Raw genomic sequence first — 22,919 nt, 5'->3', positions numbered from 1 at the left:
GTTGTTACGCTATCTGTTCAAAGGTTATGCATTTGTGTGACAGGCCACGCCTACCATAACGCCCCCTTTTGGCCAATCAGCGTTAAAAGTTAATCAGTTCTTTCATGGGGCCCGTTATTAAACCTTACAGAAATATTTAAAAAAACATATTGCGCTGTTATGTTAATCTGCTGGAAGGTCATATGCATCTGTGTGACTGAACACGCCCCACGTTAATGAGTCAGTGTGTCCTTGGGCCAGTTAGGACGACCAACCAGCTTTCGACCAACCAGCTTTCGACCATCGCATCGCGACGCATTGTGATCTTGTAGATCTGCTATTTTCAAATGGACGAAATGGATATAGGGTTCATAGTAGTGGTTCATGTATGTGTTGTGATAATAATCACAATCTACAAAGTAACTAGTAGTAGTAACTAGTACGTTTTCAAATAAATGTAGTGGAGTAAAAGTACAATATTTGCATCTGAGATGTAGTAGTGTAGAAGTAAAAGTGTTGGAACTTGGAAATAGTCAAATAAAGTACAAATACCTCAACATTGTAGGCTACTATAGCTATACTATATAGCTGCTACAGTATAAGCAATATTTTTTCTAACCTGCCCCAAATTGCGGCAGTATTGAGTTCACCAGTTCCCTCCTCCTGCCTGCATCTGGTCTCTCTCAAGCAGAAACGATGAACCCGAAGCAGCAGATATCTCCATAATAATTTCGAGTTGTAGTCCTGTTGTGTTTACATTTGCGCTGTGGCACAGCTACAATACGTCACCAGTCTCGTGTCGATCCCGCCTCTAGCGGCCGCATACGGCCGCATATCGCTCCGATCAGCATTTGATCGGAGTGCATCGTCTCTGCCCGAGACTTAGCTACTTTCCACCACTGCACAGAACCCAACCACACACACATACACACACGTTTCTGTAAACAGCTTCCCTAAACATCACTACTCACCGTGACAGTGGCCAGCAGTCCCTCGGGCACGTTGGCCACGATGATGCCGATGAGGAAGATGACGGCCTCCAGCCAGCCGTAGCCCAGGATGAGCGCCAGGATGAAGAAGGTGACGCCCAGGAAGACGGCCACGCCGGTGATGAGGGCGATGAAGTGCTCGATCTCCATGTTGATGGGCGTCTGGCCCACCTCCAGGCCCGAGGCCAGCGTGGCGATGCGGCCCATCACCGTGCGGTCGCCCGTGCTGATCACCACGCCGTTGGCCGTGCCTGGATGGGATAGGGTGGACAGGTTTGGGCTTTAGACCACACTGACCCCCACTTCATTTTAAGTGGTGCTAGCTGCTTCTATGCCTAGTGTGTATGTAGCTGCATGAACAGTAGGCCTACACCTGAAAATGTAGCAAAGCTTTAGTTCATACAGGGACATGTGAGTCTGAACGCCTCAGCTGTAATCAGCTGTCAGTCAGCTGATTGTATCCTATTCCTAATTTCAATTTACAATTTACAAATCAGGCATTAAGCAGACGCTCACATTTAGTGCCGGAAGTGCATCAAAATAGAAGCTCCGGGGTGCCAGAGTTGTCTGATCGCTTTTACTCTAAAAGCCATGAACCGGAAACACTTTCCTAAAAAAGTTGATTTTACAAAGTGACCTCACATCCCCGATCATCTTAATTAATTCTTTTACGCTCCAAAAAGCGTTCATATTTTGCGGGAGAGACGGATGAGGAGCAGAAATGAAGCGCCAGCATATCGATCCATTCATCACCACGGAGAGCGCTCTGGATTAGGAGATACGAGTCATTCTTTCCGCCGTGCTAACATGGGAGTCAATGACAAGCTAATAGTTGCACAGAGCGTTAGCGTACGGAAAGCGAAAAGCAAAATGCCAAAAAAATATATAGGAAAAATTCTGAATATTCTTATCTCGCCCCACGTCGCTAGGACGTCGCTAGGACGTCCACAGACGTCATAGGCACTAATTCTTCTGAATCCTTATGACGGCCTCATGCGTCGTATGAACTGAAACGGTTAATCCAGAGCGATTTACATTAAGCAATAACAAAACATGGCAATACATTATATAGGCCTACATAAAAAATTGTGAATCATACGTAAGCTAAGAACGTAACAGTGGAATATCTATATAATGAAACTATGCATATATACTATATAGTGCTATGTTTACATAAAATCTATAAGTTACATAAGTTGAGCATTTGCATACTGCCTGTAAGGGCGTCGCGGCTAGAGCAAGTGCTACGGGCCAAGATGGAGTCTGAAGAGGTGGGTTTTCAGACTACGGCGGAAGATTGGGACTGAGGCTGCAGTTCTGATTGTAATGGGAAGTGCATTCCATAGTTTTGGAGACAGATGGGAGTTTGTGACGTGTGGAGCGTTGTCCCAGCTGGTACTTTCAGCTTCCCTGCGTTGGCTGATCTGAGTGCGTGGGAGGGTTTGTAGGGTTCGATCAGACTTCAACAGAGGGTGCCATACCTTTGGTTGCTTTGAATGCTTATGCCAGCATGAGAGTTTTGTATTCTGTGCGGTCAGCGCCCGGGAGCCACTTCCATACTCCAATCAGCCTCATTCCCTCAACAAGGCTGTCCTTTTAAATACAGCTCACTGCTATACAATAGCTCTGTTTCCATTGCTTCTCAGACACTGCTGCTGCTGCTCAAATAATTGAATTTATGTCTGCTGATTCAAGCTAAATATCAATGTCAATGTATTGCTCAAGCATGTGAACTGAATGTTGAACAGAAATTCTCGTTTGCATGGCTCTAAAGTAAACTAGAATTCAACGTTGCATAGCTCTAATTTCAATGTTCTATGGTATGAATGTTAACATGCATCCAAGTTGTATGTTTCAAGTTCATCTCATCAACTGTCTTGATATGTGCCTGTTCTTGTATGTCCATGGGGGTTTTGCTTTTTTTTCTGAGCATGATGCTTCGACATCTCCCAAAGCAGAGCCTTTATCACCAAATTTAACTATATTATTCCATTTGTTGCAATAAATTATTAATCTACTTGCAAGTGTTTCTGTCTGAATAATAAGTAACTGATTACAAGACAAAGCTCATCGCCTCGCCTCCTTCACACTGTAGTGTGATTTTATTTTAAAATAAATGTTCGATATTTTTGGGATATATATATATTTTTTGAGTAGCCAATTATTATTTTACCACCTGTTTCTCCCTAATCTAGTCGCCAATTAATTCCTGCCCACACACATTTCTGTTATCCTATTACAGACAGATTTCTGTGTTGTCATTGCTGTTATCCTACAGTATACTACACACACATTTCTGTGTTGTCATTGCTGTTATCCTACAGTATACTACAGACTCACCTGCCAGTGAGGAGCCCCCACCGGGAGGACGAATATATTCCTATACTCCTCCTGCTTTTTGGGGCTTTTCTGCCTTCATTTGGATAGTGACAGGAAACAGGGAGAGAGAGAAGGGGAGTGACACACAGCAAAGGTCATCGGGCTAGGGAATTGAACCCAGGACTCGCTGCCAGGCTTGTACATACCTAAACCACTGGGCTATTGGCACTCGATCGCACAGACCCCCATTGATACCGTCTGTTATATCGGGGACCTACACTGTGAAATTTAATTAAATTCATTTAACTCCGAGTGTACAAATTTAACCAAACGGGCTACAGACCTATATATAAGGGGTCCATTTGGAGCCCTGGTGACCAGGAATCAGAGTTCACAGATGTATTAAACATCATCTGTGACATAACTGTAATGATGGCTCCACTTCAAAGGGGTTCCAACATAACCTGCACGTAGCCTTTGAATATTTCGGGACGACCTTTCTCCATGAAACGCGAGTGTACTGTACACATATTGACAAAAAGGACCCGGGATCAGTACTCGGCGGTTAATTTGTTGAACAGCCACCGCTAACCTCGCTCTGAACCATCTGTTGAAATGTGCAGAGGAACGGTGCCCACAGAGGGACTAATTATAATGTTAGCTCTGGGTGAAGACGAAGAGCACCAAATGACTAAAATATCAAATGTAATATACAGCTAGACTGCAGATCAGAAGGCTCTCGGTTCAAATCTACAGCAGCAGCCGGCTTCTGTTTTTTCTTTTTTTTGCAGCTGACCCCCGCACTCTGTGCCCCCGTGGCGATTATGAGCTACAGGGAATTACATAAGTACCGGTATATACATAATACATACAGACTACAGTATATGTGTGTGTCAAAAGAGAATCATAAAAAATGAGGGCAACTGATGGACAGATGAGGGCTGGTGATGGATATATGCTGCAGAATTAAATCAGTTGGCCTATACTGTTGAGAGAACAGCAGTGGCGGAGAAGTGGAAGAAGAGGAGATAGCACAGCAGAGGATGGATGGATCTGGAGCCACATGAAGAGAGGATCAGACTCACTTTAAAACCACTTAAAAAAACGATACTTCCTTGACGGCTGTCCCCTGGGATGTGTGTTCCCCAGTAGCAGATGTACTGTAGTACAAGCTCTTGTTTTGAGCTTGCAGATCTGCCACTTTTGCAATTTCTGAACAGTGTGTCCCTTTACATTCCAATAACGGACATGTCTTCTAGTTTCCAAACAAGGGACGATTCCGTATCTCAACGGTAACGTGTCATTGTTCCCGACCGCTCATTAATCCAACCCATTTCTAACCCTATCCCAAACCCAAACCACCCCTCACGTGGAGGCCATGGGGTGAGTCTTGACATAGTCAGACTAACGGGACGTCAGACTAATGCACAGTCCCCATATCAAGGGACTAACTAACTACGTCTCGCCTTGTAAAAGTGGCTGGTGAAATCTGACTAACATGTCTGGTAAAAAAATAAATGCGTACATACAGTTCCATATTACTCTGTGGCTATAACATCCTTTAGGCTACTAACTGTATGGCCAACGTGAACACCACACTTATGTATACGCTTCACGTGTTTGAAAACTGCTACGAGACATCTCTCACCTGCACAAGAGCCTGCGTCTATATCTGATCTGCTGTAAATGTTCCTCTACATTTTCACTGTACTACACAAGAAGCATTTATGCCTCATTTTATCGCTATGCACAATAGACTGTTTCTCTACTACTTGAACAAGAAGCATTTCTGCCTCATTTTATTGTGCACAGTAGAATGTGATTCTACAGTATATCTGTTCAGTGCTGCTATTTATATCATGCTGCAAATGTTTCTCTCAAACTGACAGTGTATACTTGACATTGCGCCTGCTTGTTTTCCTTGTTTCTCGTTTCTCTATGATTTACAGTCATCGCTCCTTCCTTGACACTGTTGAAAAATGTTGCTCGTACAAAAAATAAATCTCGCCCACTCTTTTACACATGCTAACTTGTGATGTGTACTGTACGTTGTCTGAATACAATACACACATCCTGAATGATCTCTTGACCCACTGTGTTACACCTGTGAACCTGTGATGTGACCATGAAGTCGATTCTGGCACTGATCTGTGAAGACTTAACTATGGCAGAATGGATAAGCATGTGTATAGCCCTCAGCCAAGACCCAGCCTGCAATAGTCCTGCCAATCGGGCTCAGCCCTATTGGCACGGTAGGTTGCGCGTTGGTCTGGTGAGTGGGAGCCCCGGGTTTAATTCCCGCTTAGCATTCTCTAGTGGCGGGTCCATATACAGTATAAAACTAATCAAAACAAACAAAATCTCATCCCTTACGGAGCTATGTGTGTGGCTGGGTAGGTGGGTGCGTCTGAGCACGCAAACAGCATGGTTGTTTTTCACCACCTGTGCGCAACCTAACACACACACAAACACATATTAACACGCACATATTAACTGTTTATATGGTGATTTCAAGTGTGCCAGTACAGTACAGTACAGTACAGTACAGTACAGTACAGTACAGTACATTAAGGGTACAGTAGAGGGACCCCCACACGGTAACTCTGTCATTTCTCAACCGCTTCAGACGTGGGGCGGCTCGCCGGAATCGGGCCGGCACCTTGGGTGCGTTCCTGTGGGTCTGGAACTCCCCGGGGACCCCCACATGGAGTTGCACCACTCACTTCACACGGGTGATTTTTTGTAACTGTCTTGATCAATTTGAATGATTAACAACTTAAAGTTGTACGTATACAGCATTAATAGTCAGCCGGCTTGGCCTAGCGACGAACTTATTGGCCAATCGCAGAACAATCATCCCCCCAGGCTATGGGATGTCCTGTGTAGTGTAAATCTATCCTCAGTTGCATTCTAACTAAATTCTTTCAGTGCAGACACACTGATGACTAAGCGGACATGACAGACAAATTGCACAGGTGGCGTGAAGGTCAGGCGAGAGGCGCAGAGAGGCCACACACTAAGTGACACCCAGATGGACAGATGGACAACAGGACGACAGCAGGGGACAGACATGTTGCCCGTGGCCAGATGTGGCCTCACTGACCCTCGACACAGTTGGTGGAGAAGAAGCAGATGTTCCTGGTCTCCAGAGGATTGTCGTTGGTGAAATCGGGCGAACGAGTCTGAGGCTCCGACTCCCCCGTCAGAGAGGAGTTGTCCACCTGTACATCATGGAGAGAGAGAGAGAGAGAGAGAGAGAGAGAGAGAGACATCTGGACTTAGTAGCTCATCATGTTATAGAGCCTCATCATGTGAGAGCCTCATCATGTGAGAGCCTCATCATGTGAGAGCCTCATCATGTGAGAGCCTCATCATGTTATAGAGCCTCATCATGTGAGAGCCTCATCATGTTATAGAGCCTCATCATGTTATAGAGCCTCATCATGTGAGAGCCTCATCATGTGAGAGCCTCATCATGTTATAGAGCCTCATCATGTTATAGAGCCTCATCATGTTAGAGCCTCATCATGTGAGAGCCTCATCATGTGAGAGCCTCATCATGTGAGAGCCTCATCATGTTATAGAGCCTCATCATGTGAGAGCCTCATCATGTTATAGAGCCTCATCATGTTAGAGCCTCATCATGTGAGAGCCTCATCATGTGAGAGCCTCATCATGTGAGAGCCTCATCATGTTATAGAGCCTCATCATGTTATAGAGCCTCATCATGTTATAGAGCCTCATCATGTTATAGAGCCTCATCATGTTATAGAGCCTCATCATGTTATAGAGCCTCATCATGTGAGAGCCTCATCATGTGAGAGCCTCATCATGTGAGAGCCTCATCATGTGAGAGCCTCATCATGTGAGAGCCTCATCATGTGAGAGCCTCATCATGTGAGAGCCTCATCATGTTATAGAGCCTCATCATGTTATAGAGCCTCATCATGTGAGAGCCTCATCATGTTATAGAGCCTCATCATGTGAGAGCCTCATCATGTTAGAGCCTCATCATGTTATAGAGCCTCATCATGTGAGAGCCTCATCATGTGAGAGCCTCATCATGTGAGAGCCTCATCATGTGAGAGCCTGGTGTGAGAGCCTCATCATGTTAGAGCCTCATCATGCTAGAGCCTCATCATGTTATAGAGCCTCATCATGTTAGAGCCTCATCATGTGAGAGCCTCATCATGTTATAGAGCCTCATCATGTGAGAGCCTCATCATGTTAGAGCCTCATCATGTGAGAGCCTCATCATGTGAGAGCCTCATCATGTGAGAGCCTCATCATGTTAGAGCCTCATCATGTTAGAGCCTCATCATGTGAGAGCCTCATCATGTTATAGAGCCTCATCATGTGAGAGCCTCATCATGTTAGAGCCTCATCATGTTATAGAGCCTCATCATGTGAGAGCCTCATCATGTTAGAGCCTCATCATGTGAGAGCCTCATCATGTTATAGAGCCTCATCATGTTAGAGCCTCATCATGTTAGAGCCTCATCATGTTAGAGCCTCATCATGTTAGAGCCTCATCATGTGAGAGCCTCATCATGTGAGAGCCTCATCATGTTATAGAGCCTCATCATGTTATAGAGCCTCATCATGTTATAGAGCCTCATCATGTTAGAGCCTCATCATGTTATAGAGCCTCATCATGTGAGAGCCTCATCATGTTAGAGCCTCATCATGTTAGAGCCTCATCATGTGAGAGCCTCATCATGTTATAGAGCCTCATCATGTGAGAGCCTCATCATGTTAGAGCCTCATCATGTGAGAGCCTCATCATGTGAGAGCCTCATCATGTTAGAGCCTCATCATGTGAGAGCCTCATCATGTGAGAGCCTCATCATGTTAGAGCCTCATCATGTGAGAGCCTCATCATGCTAGAGCCTCATCATGTTATAGAGCCTCATCATGTTAGAGCCTCATCATGTTAGAGCCTCATCATGTTATAGAGCCTCATCATGTTAGAGCCTCATCATGTTAGAGCCTCATCATGTGAGAGCCTCATCATGTGAGAGCCTCATCATGTGAGAGCCTCATCATGTTAGAGCCTCATCATGTGAGAGCCTGGTGTGAGAGCCTCATCATGTTAGAGCCTGGTGATGAGCGTATACCTTGCAGCCGGAAGCAGAGACCACCCTCAGGTCAGCGGGGATGCGGTCGCCCCCTTTGATCTCCACCAGGTCTCCCTGGACCACCAGTTCAGCATTGATCTGTACCTTCTCCCCGTCCCGGATCACCAACGCTTGCTGCCAACAGAGGACGCAGGGAGGGGGTAAAGAGGAAGTCAGAGAGGGAGGGGAGGGGAGGGGAGGGGGGGCAGGCACAGGGAATAGAAGAGGGATTTGAGCAAAACAGAGGAGGAGAGAGAGAGAGAGAGAGGATGGTGGGGGTCAGAATTTTCAGAAACAAAGAGCCGGAGGGTAGGATAGAAGATGAGAGAGATAGAAGCAGAGAGGAGAGAGGAAAGACAGGTAGTGAGAAAGACAGGAAAGAAGCCAAATAGGGGGGAGAGATGGAGCCCAGATGTAGATTAAAGAATTAGGCAATCGAAGAGCTACAGTAAATGGGATGAGACAGGGAGGGGAGAGTGGAGTTTTAATGCAAACACACTCGCAGTCCTGCAGTTCCCCCCAGTTCGCCCCGCTGTGCAAGCTAAATTGTTTTCCCATCCAAGTGAGTGTGCATAAAGCACTACTTGAGGGACGCAACGGGGCCATCGATTAGAAAAGCTCTCTCTCTCTCTCTAGACTCACCTGCGGCACCATGTTCTTGAAGGATTCCATGATGCGGGAGCTCTTGGCCTCCTGGTAGTAGGAGAAGCAGCCTGTGATGATCACCACCGCCGCCAGCACCACTCCCAGGTACAGCTGGAGAGGAACAAGAAGGTGGATATGGATACATCAATGACGTAGCAGGGTTCATTTCATCGACTATACAACTATAATGGTAATTGTTCGTTGACTAACTTTTCCAATGATCAATGATGAAAACTATACACTAAACTATACTGTACACTAAAATGAAAACTAAGTTGATGACTACAACTATGACTAAATACATTGACAAATTCGCCAAGAAATTAAAAAAAAAATGTTAGCGAGGAACTACTGGAGAAGAGATCCATCCAGACAGTAGAACTAAGACAAGTCATTTTGCCGAAAATAGCCAATTTATTTATAGCTCACAACGCAACTGCTACGCGGTGTGAGCAGAAATTTTATAGTAGGCTATAAATCAGGAATTCCGACACCATCTAGGCCCGCCAACATAACCTTTTTTTTTTTTTTTTTTTTTTTTTAAGATATTTTTTTGCGGCTTACGCCTTTTATTGATTTTTGAAGGGACAGACAGTAGGCTGACAGGAAACGGGAGAGAGATGGGGGGATGACATGCAGTAAAGGCCGTGTCGGGTCCGGGAGTCGAACCCGCGGCACACTGCGACTGGATTACCAGTCCGGTGCCCAGACCGTTACGCTACGGCCTGGGCCCGCCAACATAACCTTTACTCGACTAAATCAACTGTAGATTTAGTTGACTTAAGAGTTTGTAAGTGTCTTGCTCAGGGACACGGGTGGGCTGGGAGGGGGTTCGAACCGCTAACCGTCTGATTTACAGACTCTCTATACTCTACCCATTCAACTATGGCCGCCACCAATATCAGATCCCCCCAAAAATCTGGCATGGGTTGGGCTTTAGATCAATGTCACCATTGATTCAGTTACTCACGTAAGCAGGTTTTTGAGAGCAGCTGAGGGATTAGCAACCCTGTTTTAAACCAGCAAAAAAAACCTCAGTAGTGGGATACAAAGGAAAAGTTTAAAGGGAGAAAACCTTGGGAGGAACGATTGCCGATTGCAAAAAGGAACATGAGATACCAGCAGAGTTCACATGTTTTTGCTGTGTCGACTGCATTGGGGACGGGTGTTCTTCAAGGTTAACAGATGTCTTCCAAATGTACTTACAAGTACAAGTATACATAGATAAACTGAGCACCATGCATCTGATCTGTGCAGTGACTGAGAGGTACTCTTTATGTCCACCGACTCTGAGTTGTAGAACAACTTCAAGGTTTCACGCTGTCTTGTGAAACCAGCCATGAAAGCAAGCCAACTCTATACTTTGGGTGGTTTTCATTCCGCTTGGCCTGAAGTGTCTATTATCATCAGAACTCAAACCCTGCAACAAACTTTAGCAAAACATTTTCACTTGTAAACTTGTTAACTTTCTGTCGCCTCAAATGGTTGTTATCGAAGAAAGAGAAGGAGGGAAGCACGGCTGGGAAATCCATGGCTGTTGATTGAAAGGAATACTTTGTTCGTAAAGACACAGGTTTTTGTTTTGTTTTAGTTTTTTTTCTGAAATGTTATCGATTTTCTAAAGATATACAAATAGGGAGAGTAAAGAGTCTTTTAAAGACACTTTCTCTTTGAAAAGCAGTGGTGCAGTGCTTGTTTCATCTTTTATGTCCAACACCTGCCCTCCAGCATTAAAGGCAGAGAATGCACCCGTATCTTTAGACAATCACTTGGAGTGCTGTCACAGACTCCCAGGCCGCCCCTCCAGGCCCCGTCTCTTAACGGCATCACAGATTAAACTATCAGCTCTTTTTTTTTTCTTTATTAAGCTTTCAAAGAGACTTGTTCTCCTTCACAAACCTCAGCCCAAATTAAAGGAATTAAACGTTGCTGCTGCCTTTGGGTGCAAACACAAATTACAACTCTTTAGGAATTAACCACTTGAGCGCGCTGTATACTTTTGTCATACGCCAAATAGCGGAAATAGCTGATCTACAAGCTCACACACAATTCAACCGTTGTGAGCTTGTAGATCTGCTAATTATACTGTATCATTTTGGAAAAAAGTTGAAAGTGGTTAAGCAAAACCTCTGTACTTTCTTGATCAGTGATCTGAGCATTTTGGAAAAATACTAAAGTAATACTAAAACATTGATGATTGATTGATTGATTGATTCATTCATTCATTCATTCATTCATTCATTGATATAATTGATTCTAATATTCCAACAGGGTTTCATAACTCCAAAAGTCATAAAACCCCCTATATCAGCGGCAGCGCCTATATATTTTAATTACTAGAAGCATTAAAATAATATAAATAATGTGTAACACAGAATCCCGTGGCCTGTAGAATGATGTTACCATAGGTTCGCGTCGCCATTTGATGACGTTGTGCAGAGTGGGCCTAATGGCCAAAAGCGGGCCATGGCTGAAATGTGCCTGAATTATGCGTTTTAACTTTTATATTAACTCTACATTCTACAATATGTGAAGACATTGAGGGCAGGATAATAAGCCAAAAACATAGACAGAGAAGTGATGAAGAGTCTGTGGCAAATTTGGAGGCAGATGCAGTGCTGGTCAGCCCATGATGAGCTGACGCACACAGCGTCGTTGCATCTCTGATTCTGGCAGTGGGATAATATAACACTATATGAAAAAAAGTCATAGTATATAAAAAAAAGAATAATAACATTTTCTTTGTGAGACCCAATGAACACGAACTTCAAGTATACTACGTCAGTTCCATTGATCAATTGATTGATCATTAAAATAAACAGCATTTGCGGGCCGAATGTTAAATTAGTTGTCTGTTGGTTGTGTTTCATTTATGTTGTACTGTAAATGTGGTGGTGTTAAGGGCTTGTATTTCAATTATTTGTATGGGCCTCGACACGAAAAGTCAGTAGAGTATCAGCGAGCTGGTTGTGGTGGGCCAGCCTTGGCCAAATTCTGAGAAAATGTCCGGGCCAAATTTTTGTCTCAGTCCAGCCCTGATGGTCCTCCACCCATAAGGTACACAAAGCAGCTTAAAACAAGCATCACAAACTGTAAGTTGACCACGGTGTGATGTCAGTGTTAAGTGGTCAGATGGGTGGGCCTGGGAGAATGCCAAAACCATGTTTGTCTTTTAAAGTGGGTCCTAAAGGAACTGGTTAGAATATCGTGTTCCTTCCACGAGCTACGTCCGGACTCCCCCCTGTCAGGTGAAAAGAAGCAGCTTGGACTCCTCATGCATAGAAGGAAGCATGAGGTCAGTCCGCTGCCCCCCGGGTTGGCAGAGGAAGTGTAGCGCCCAGGATTACATTAGATAATTGACACTGGGGTGAAAAGATCATGGGTTGCAAAATCGTGGGATACAAATTATAGAAAAAAACTAAATAAAGTGGGTCCTGCTGATCCAGAAAAGGTTGAGAGCCACACAGCCTTATCACCTATCAGTCAGGGATCTTGATAATCCATGAATCTAAAGTGAAAATAGGAAAGTGTATAGTACTGTACATTTTTCACCTGACAGCAGGGATATGCAAAACCGTCTTCTCGGGTGTAGATTACTGCTCATATTGCATGAAGACACTTGAGGCTTTGATACAGCTCGCTAGCTCTGTTATCTATAGATTCCTATTGTTTGGGGGATTAAAAACTGTGTGTGTGTAGTGTGTGTGTGTGTGTGTGTGTGTGTGTGTGTGTGTGTGTGTGTGTGTGTGTGTGTGTGTGTGTGTGTGTGTGTGTGTGTGTGTGTGTGTGTGTGTATACGCTCTGACTGTTACTGTATGTTATGCAATGGTCTAATGGTTTATGAGATTAGTGAGCTGTAAAAATAACTTGCACTGTACCGTACATACAGTATGGACATCTGCTATTCCACCTCGGCTGGTGTCAGTCCAATTGTTCATGTACTGCAGTGCAGCAGTGGTTCTGAACCTGTGGTTCTGTGACCTCCTAAAATAATCTTATAGGAACTACGACCCCCAACCCTGACAAGCACTTGGAATGTAAGAGTTGAGGCATTACATTTAGTTTGACTAAAAAGATTGGCTATTTTCAAAAATGTTGCCTCTTCTTCATATTAGCCAATTTGGCCAATGTTTGCCCTGTTTATATAGTAGTTTGTTGATTGCCTTTATTGGTACTAAAAAGGTCTGTCATCTGAAGACTCCCCCACCCACCCAAACCCACAGGTTGAGAACCACTGGTGTACTACTGTACATACTGTACATACATATTAGTGCCATCACTTGTTTCTGTATCTGTTCTCTGTTTCATACTGCAGCAAAAATACCAGTAAGATGCCTGAGGTCGTGTGCACTGGCCATATATGGAGCGTGTCTTGAGTGTACAGGGTTTGATGAGGCTGCACAAATAACTTTGGGGCAGGCCCGTCTAGAGTTTAAATGGACAGGTATCAGTCAAAAGGGACACATCGAAGAGGAAGGATGGGTGGGGAAGGATCAACATACAGTATGGAATGTCAGAACAGGTTGTGACATATATCCATATACCAGTACTAATATTGATGCCACCAGACCTGGGCACCATATATGGGGGCTTTCCCCGTGTATGGGGATTTTGAGGCTGTGTTCTCCTGGTGGTGCTATAATAGGCCAATGTGAAAAGGGTGCCATTTCTTCTTAGGCCTTGGATGGCAATTGGATGATTTGAGGCATTTTGTTCCAAAAATGTGTTTAGAAAAAATCCACCTGTTGCCGCACACATGTTGGCGCACATTGGCGCTATAATAGGCCATCCTGCAAACTTTGAAAGCCAATGTTAGCCAATTAGGATGGAATATGAAATATCGGACAGATCTGTCTTGAACACATGACTATAGAGATACTGTGTAACGATTTGCAGGATTTTTGGACAGGCCTTCAGCCTGGTGGAGACAATTATGTTTAGGTGTTATTGTTCTAAATATATGTTTAGAACGTCTTGCTGTTCTACATACAGCCAATCAGTTGAAGAAATTGCAGATTGAGGCTTTAACCTTAAAAAATATCTGAGACCATTTAGGGTTTATGGAAGGTGCTTCGGAACATGTATTCTATTGGTACTTTGACCAATTCAAACACTCGTCAAACACTCTTTGTGCAAGTTCTACTTTTACCACTTCAAATACTCTTTAATCTTAAAAGAATGAATAACCGAAAATAGCTAGCCTATCTACTGTACAAGCTTCTAGATCGGCTATTTCTAGATCCTGCCTTCTATGGAATCCAAATGCCTGAAATCAAAACTGTAATCCATACTGTCACAACAACAGAAGTTGAATAAAAAGGACTGAAATGAATTAAAAGGGTACAATAATTAATTTGTGCTCTCTGTCTTGGATATTAAAACAAGTTGATAATAAACTTGATAATAAAAAAATAAACCTTCCAACCAACCCATACAACCCTCGATGGACACTGTTGCTGTTATTATGGGTATTCATTTTATGAGATTTGTATTTTATTGTATTTTATGTATTAGTTGTGTTTTATTGTCTCCTGTATGCCAGCCAGAGTGCCAAAGGCACATTTCTATTTTATGTAAAATGTAACGGATAATAAAGTGTCTTTGTCTTTATCATTATTTCCCCTGTGGAATATAACACAGGTCTAATTGTGTGCATATGTACTGTGAATTGTGCTCAGTTCTGGTCTGAACCAATTGAGTACATTTATGTACAAAAGAAATGGGGAAAATTGCTTGTGGTCTCCTGGTAGATATTTTCAGGACAGTTTTGAAAGAAACCAGTGTTATTACGCATCATGTAATGGATGGTGTCAGGGCATTCCACATTTTGGTGGCAGAGCAGCAGAATCAGTTTCCACTAAATGTGGGTCTACTCTAAATGGTCAATCCCTCTGTGGTGTGCGTCATGCGTGCGTGCGTGCGTGTGTGTGTGTGCGTGCGTGTGTGCGTGTGTGCGTGCACTCTCACATTGTCATTGACCGGCTCGTCCTCTGTGGCCACCTGGATGCTGAAGGCGAAGAAGCAGAGGATGGCGCCGATCCACAGCAGGATGGAGAAGCCGCCGAACAGCTGGCGACAGAACTTGACCCACTCCGGGGTGGTGGGCGGTGGCGTGAGGGCGTTGGGACCATCCCTGGCCAGCACCTCCAGAGCCTTGGCACTGGTCAGACCCTGCAGGACAGGTCCACACATTCAAAGGTTTAGACAGATATTTGAAGGCACCACTTGATGCAAAAATCAGATTCTTCCACCGAGGCCGTTTCACAGCTGAAAACTCTGTAAATAATGAACTCTGTGCACTGACTGAACTTTACGACCACACAGATTGACTTCACTGCATCGTTTTATATCTGTTTATTTATGCAAGGCCACGTTGTATTGTGTTTTGTTCTCCTGAGGAAGGCAAGCGTGACTGTCGAAACGTTGGTTTTGGTTGTCATCTTTCTCTCTCGTACAACGTTTTTGGCATGTGAGCTATAACAGTATATGTATTTGAGTGTTTGAGTCCTTTACCGTTGGCTGGCACCTCAAGCAAATAGGTCTCTTTTCAAATGGGGGTCCACGGGCCAAATACACATCAATCCGGGGGTCCTTGACATGGAAAATGTCAGAGAACCACTGACATGCAGTGACGGTGAAGGCCGTGTACGTTCATATGGAACACAATTTCCATTTCCGTGGACGCTGGGCTGCAGGCTATTTATCCTGCCTCATTCCAGGAGGAGTTTTGACCCCTTTTACCCTGTCCTTTGGTTTCTCGGCAGCTGAGCATCTTGTTGTGGCTATCGGCCGCAACACATCTCGTGGATCTATCTGATGTGTGTGAGTGTGCGTTTGTGATAAGGATTAAGGATGGCAAACAGAGTCAGGGAGCTGCGCAGAGGTTCCTGAGATGGATCGAACTTCACCAAAGTATCAGTGGGGGGGAAAGGGGGGGGGGGGGGGGGGCTTGGAGCTTTGGGGGGGGTTGGGATGCGAGAAAATTAAAGCTGCAATCCTGTAGTTAATAAAACATTTTGTTTTTAACTTACATGCAGCATCCGTAGAGTTCTCTCTTTTTAACATTTTTAGCCCACAATTTTTGTAACCCAATTCTTTCACCTAGTGTCAATTGTCTAATGTAATCCTGGGTGCTACACTCCCTCTGCCAAGCTGGGGAGAGCAACGGACTGACCTCATGCTTCCTTCAATGCATGAGGAGTCCAATCCGCTTAATTTCACCTGACAGGGTGGAGTTTCCCCAGTAGGACGTAGCGTGCGGTAGGAACACTTTATTAAACAACAACTAAAAACTAAAAACTAAATGTATTTGGCCGCAATCCGGCCGCGGACGCAACTGAAAATATTATGTGCCAGGGAGTAGGCCTGGCCCTACCCTATACAACATTCGTGTAGTTAAAATGTTTTAAATATGCCCTTATCTTTATCAATAAAGTAAAGTGGAAAAAAAACATTTCAAACATATTCAACATATTTTTTCAAGATGTGTTACAATGTGTGTGTGTGTGTGTGTGTGTGTGTGTGTGTGTGTGTGTGTGTGTGTGTGTGTGTGTGTGTGTGTGTGTGTGTGTGTGTGTGTGTGTGTGTGTGTGTGCATGCATGTGGGTGCCGTGTACGTTACCCGATGTAGGTCCACTGTATAGCGTATGGACAGTTCATCCAGAGATATTTTGTGTTCATCCTACAGAAACAGAAAGATGTGGAGGATTATAAACCGGTATATGATGTGCGTGGAAGCAAATGTGACTCCTCTCGACATAAGATGTAACTTCACAGAGCAGCATCCATACGATATAGAACGACAACAGGACATCTCATGTCACAATAAGGAACCATGCAGGGTGTGTACATTCCTACATATATAATGCAACAATCTATACGAGACTGTCACATACTGGACTCGTGAACTCTGACCTCAATACAGGTGAACAGAACAGATCTGACAAGCACTGACTGGGGAACAAGATGAATATAAATTATGCATTTATATAGATTATGCATTACATTCATTCCATTAACAAACAGTCAGTCACACACACACACACACACACACACACACACACACACACACACACACACACACACACACACACACACACACACACACACACACACACACACACACACACACAAACAATACAGGTGAACAGAACTGACTGGGGAACAAGACTAATATACACACGAGGGCTGATTACACTTGAGATACATCTGGGGAAGACATGAACACATAATAGAACTATGAAAACTAGAACATAAACAGAACACTGACAACTGTAGGAGGAAATATGGTGAGTGACCAATAGAGTATTTTGTCACGTCTATGAAGAGGAAGTAATTATTTATATGCACTGCATAACATAAATTACTTGCGTTAGTGGGTCCACGTATACATGACCCACTAACGCACTGATTGACGTATAGCTCAATCATATAGTCTCCTGGGCCAGATACATTCACATTCACATCCAGGCATGCCAGGTATGTAGAACTGTGAATTGCGCATTGCAAAGCAATATCATCACGAGTGGACTGGAGGATGCTGTACTGACAGTATCTGGTACAACATGACTATAATGACGGACAAATGAGAAGTGGTGAAAATGTGACTTTTCTTTGCTGTTGTACAGAATGGAATGGCACGGTAATGACATGGCGAGTGGAGGAAGTAGATATACTGCATTCATTGACAGCACTCGGTTGGTAAAATATTGGCCCACACATTTATATCGTAAATGTCTAGCATTCAAAACCAAAATGCCGTGCAAGCCTAGTTTCTGCTGGTAACTGTGGAACTGAATGTACAGTATATCAGTGACATAAGCTTGCATCTGTTCATAGATACGTCGAGCATGCAGGGTGAGCTTGTCAGGCTGGACTTCTTCTACTGCTGACATCACAGCCTTGAGTATGTATGGGAAATGTTTGTGGCAGGGCTGTTCCATCACCCCATTTCCCAAATGTACATAGCATATCGTCCCTGCTGTCGGGTGGAAACCTCATTACGTCCAAAACTGCAACTTTTCAGGATTCAAATACAAAAAGTGAAGTGCGCTCTTTTCATAATGATCATATATCATCATACAGTACATCAGCCAATCAAATCAGCACATTCCGTGCTACAAACACTAACACGTGCTCAACCACACCTACACACAAAGCTGTGCATAGGAGGGGCTAGCACCCCCGCTCAAGAAATAAATACTGTAGCAAAAGTAGCAGATGTACAAACTTGTGGATCCGCTACTTGTTATGCTTTGTGATGCTGTAGTATGATCAAGTATAGGGCATTAATTAAAAAAAACACACACAAAAGGCTAAACATGTGGATATTTCCACAACAGGTTTCTGCCTGACAACAACAATATTTATTGTTTATGTGAATGTCAATTTATGACATAGAATTGTGTGTTTCCACATTATTAGAACTTCCAGCGTTTAAAATGATCTACCCAGTCGTTAAACACACCTGCTGTGTTCAGGACCCAAACAATGACTCACCCCATCATGTCACAATGTGGACCATATTAATCCTTCAGTTTCATCTTCACCCACCTGATGGCTGCTCAGGTGGTCATATTGAGAGCTCGGGGGAGGAGAGCAATTAGGGATAAAAGTATGACGGGCGGGAATCAGACCTGGGACCTTTGTTATCCTGCAGAATCAGACCTGGGACCTTTGTTATCCTGCAGAATAATCAGACCTGGGACCTTTGTTATCCTGCAGAATCAGACCTGGGACGTTTGTTATCCTGCAGAATAATCAGACCTGGGACCTTTGTTATCCTGCAGAATAATCAGACCTGGGACCTTTGTTATCCTGCAGAATAATCAGACCTGGGACCTTTGTTATCCTGCAGAATCAGACCTGGGACCTTTGTTATCCTGCAGAATCAGACCTGGGACCTTTGTTATCCTGCAGAATCAGACCTGGGACCTTTGTTATCCTGCAGAAGAACTGTTCAGCTTCACCCAGCTGAGACTAATCAAGGACACTTGGACACGTTGGCTGAGGTCTGGAATCGAACCTGGGACCTACACGTGGCTTCCCAGCATTGTTGATTATGTCGACTAAAACTATGACGAAAAATGTTCGTGGACTACCTATTTTCACTGATGAAAAATGAAAACTAAGCTATGATGACTAAAAGTAAGACTAAATATATTGACAATTTTGTCAATAAATAAAAACTAGACTACAATATTTGCAAGGGACTAGTGGACAAGAGATCCAGTATAAGTAAGGCACAAGTCATTTTACACTTTGTTGCATGCTGAAAATAGCAGATCTACAAGCTCACAACGCGACACCTTGTGGAGCTTGTAGAATGGCTATTTTCAGCAAGTGTAAAATCAGCCATTACAACAGCATTAAGGCCCGCCAAAATACATTTTAGTCGACAAAATCAACTGTAGATTCAGTTGACTAAAACTAGACTAACACTAAAACATTCCAGGTGACTAAAATAAGACTAAAACCAAAATGAAGTTTCATTCCAAAGACTATGACTAAACTAAAATAAACAACACTGCTTCCCAGGCAGGGGGGGGGGGGGGGGGGGGCTATGGCCTCCCATCATTGCAACTGATCAGATTGGCAGCGGTCTGTAATGGTGTCGGAACCCGTCTGACAGCACTTAATAAGGCGAGCGCTGTAGCAGATTTAACAGTCATTGTTGTTTATGGGTTGTGTGTGCGTGTGTGTGTGTGTGTGTGTGTGTGTGTGTGTGTGTGTGTGTGTGTGTGTGTGTGTGTGTGTGTGTGTGTACTACGGAGTGCCAGACAGTTTTTCTTACCAAGGACACTTCTTTCTTCAGCTCCTCCAAATCCCTTTCCTTTTTCTTCCTCTCGGCACCGTTCTGGGAGAGAGACAGATAGAGAGAGAGAGAGAGAGAGAGAGAGAGAACCATGAACTTTGAGAGCTACACATAATGTACAGTACTGTGTGATCACTGCAAAAACACCATTTTCGGCCACCCGAGGTTGAAACAACAGTTGCCTTACAATATTAATAAAGACATGTCCTCCGTTTTAACTCCTGAGTGTCGGGATCGCCGGTTTTGTCTCACGTTTGATCCTGTGAGCACCATTGATACTTCTAACTGTACAGATACTGTACAAATGTTTAAACGGATATAAGCATTATATCCCCAGGAGCCCTTTTCAGGACGTCAAACCTAGTACCTTACGGTCCAATTTCCCTGAAGGGCCCCTGAGAGCCAAGGGCCCCTGGGCCACGGCCCCACTGGCCCAATGGCTAATTTGTCCCTGAGCATTACATCTCCTGCATGTGAGGACCTGGTTGTCCTGTTTGATCTAAATCGGAAAATAGCCGATCGCTATACTCTTTCTTTTTCTTTCACTTCTCTAATCTTAATTGTTTTCTGTAATCATTTTGATAAATATCATGTCCAAAACAGGGACGCCAGGTTACAAGTGGTTATACTGTAAGTCTGAGTGTGAAATCTGTTTTTCACACTTTCAAGACTTACATTTACACTCAAGGTTTTGCTCTGTGTGTGTGTGTGTGTGTGTGTGTGTGTGTGTGTGTGTGTGTGTGTGTGTGTGTGTGTGTATACCACACTCACACACTTCTCTGTGTGATTGTGTGTCAAGGGGATGTCACATGCTTCTAAGTACAATCTAAACAGCCTTTTAAATACATATACTATACACAGTGTTAAGGGTCCATTTGGTTCCAGATGTGCACTCTTTCAGAGTTAAATTAGCATTGAGGATTTTACTGTGCACGGTCTATCACAAACAAACATATTGGCACATGTCTAGTGTGTGTGTGTGTGTGTGTGTGTGTGTGTGTGTGTGTGTGTGTGTGTGTGTCATAGACTGTAAAAAGGTATATGTAAAAATTGCATGAGTGTGTGCATGCGTGTGTATTTCAATCCACCAGCAATATGTGAAGACGGAATGTAACATTTCTCCCTCTCAGAGTCTGTGTGTGTGTGTGTGTGTGTGTGTGTGTGTGTGTGTGTGTGTGTGTGTGTGTGTGCATGTGTGTGTGTGTGCACGTGTGTGCACGTGTGTGCACGTGTGTGTGTGTGTGTGTGTGTGTGTGTGTGTGTGTGTGTGTGTGTGTGTGTGTGTGTGTGTTTGTGAGTGTGTCATGTACAGTGGAAGAAAGGCTGCATCACGGAAAGCATATGCCCCTGTCACTCTCCTCACAGGCAGCACGTGTGCATGTCAGTGAAACGATATTGTGTATGTGTGTGTGTGTGTGTGTGTGTGTGTGTGTGTGTGTGCGTGCGTGCGTGCGTGCTTGCATGCGTGCGTGCATGCGTGCGTGACACATTGAACAAGTAATCAAAAAGAGCCAAAGAGGGGAGCACAGACCGCTAGGAGTGCCTTGAATCTGTGTGTCTGGCATAGCAATTTTCTCCCCACTGCGAGCGCGGCAGATTACCATGCAAGTCGTCCCATCAAGTTAAATGGAATAGGCCTGCTGGCACGAAATTAAAAAAAAAGGACAATGTAGCGTAATTACCCGAATAAAACAGCAAGCTGAACAAATCGCTGTTAAAATAACCTGAAAGTAACCTGAGTGTTAGTTAGTTTGAACTCGGAGAGAGTGAGAATGTATAATGTTACATTTTTATAATCTTCAGAGTTACGAATCTGGATAAAGTAAGAATTTGACAAGACTTTTACAGTGATGTGGGAAAGAAATATGAGGGGGAAATCTCCCCAAGGCAGTATTTTTCCATTATGCATGTCGGGGCCACGTGTGTGTGTGTGTGCGTGCGTGTACAGTTTGTACACAGGCGTGTGCATGTGTGTACTGTAATATATTGTTAGAAACTTGAATCATACATCACCCACTCAGTCTGAGTTACAAGACAGAAGGTTATGCGTGGGGTGGTTGATTCTATGCAGATGATATACACCCATACATGAATATATAATGAACACGCTTAAGTATGATAAAAATAAATAAAAAAACCTAAAGAGTGGAGACTTACCCCTCGGCCCATGGCTTAGCTAGTTCACACCCAGACGGAAGGTCGGTTGAAATACCGTATGAAGGACAGAACGTGGGCCCCCCGGCCAAGACTGTGGTGGCCCCCACCCCCCCACCCCACACACACACACACCCTCTGACCCACCCACATACACCCCCCGCCCCCCCCCCCCCCACATGTGGAAGATACTGGTGGCTTATTTTGGGCTTGGCATCAATCCCTCCCAACACACACATGCACACACACACATACACACACACACACACACACACTCCCCCCTGCCTCCATAGCGCCTCCTGTTGAGGTAACCTGAGATGTACGCCTCCCCCTCCCCCACTCGCATCCATTCCATACCCACCCAACCACCTCCCCATTCATTATCCAGACTCTCTCTCTCTCTCGCACGCACGCACGCACGCACGCACGCACACACACACAAGAAGTCTTCTGTGTGTACTTGCACCTGTTCAATATATGTCCCTACTCCCCACAACACCAGACACACGCGCATGCAAGCATGCACACATGCACACATGCACACACACATTCCATGTGTGTGTTCCCCCCGCTGAATAACTCGATCTGGTCGCCACAACAACAAGCCATCAATCAGGGGATGTCACTGCGACACACACGCACATTGGCCGGCACACACACACACACACACACACACACACACACACACACACACACAGCTGCATGATGGGACGTCAACCACAGAATGATAACAGGGTCTGCTTGCTTTCACAGCAATAAAAACAACCAAAGTGTATACATTCTGCAATTTATACTGAACTTTATAACTGGATTAAATGGATGCGAATATTATAGACCTGTTCAGCCGAATGGCGTTGCTAGGGAACAACAGTTTGGGCCCAATTTAATTTCCTGTCAATTGTT

The 22,919-nt window shown here is 44.2% G+C and overlaps 1 protein-coding gene across 1 annotated transcript in view; it reads right to left on the bottom strand.

The window, feature by feature from the left end:
* atp1a2a (ATPase Na+/K+ transporting subunit alpha 2a) overlaps positions 1-22,111 on the bottom strand; it is a 68,742-nt gene extending 46,631 nt beyond the window's left edge. Inside the window, exons 1-8 of the mRNA XM_083781403.1 lie at positions 22,020-22,111; positions 19,842-19,904; positions 16,671-16,730; positions 15,017-15,220; positions 9,047-9,160; positions 8,405-8,539; positions 6,391-6,508; positions 951-1,219 (exon numbers count right to left, since the gene is read on the bottom strand). Of these exons, the coding sequence (XP_083637529.1) occupies positions 951-1,219; positions 6,391-6,508; positions 8,405-8,539; positions 9,047-9,160; positions 15,017-15,220; positions 16,671-16,730; positions 19,842-19,904; positions 22,020-22,031 (975 nt within the window). The 5' untranslated portion in view covers positions 22,032-22,111. The remainder of the gene's footprint in view (positions 1-950; positions 1,220-6,390; positions 6,509-8,404; positions 8,540-9,046; positions 9,161-15,016; positions 15,221-16,670; positions 16,731-19,841; positions 19,905-22,019) is intronic.
* Between the last annotated feature and the right edge of the window lie 808 nt (positions 22,112-22,919).

This window comes from Protomyctophum parallelum (genome assembly GCF_964188405.1).
Source record: "Protomyctophum parallelum genome assembly, chromosome: 14".
In the NCBI taxonomy this organism is placed as follows: domain Eukaryota; kingdom Metazoa; phylum Chordata; class Actinopteri; order Myctophiformes; family Myctophidae; genus Protomyctophum; species Protomyctophum parallelum.
Note: the sequence above shows the minus strand (reverse complement) of the source record. Positions and strands in the feature narration are given on the sequence as shown.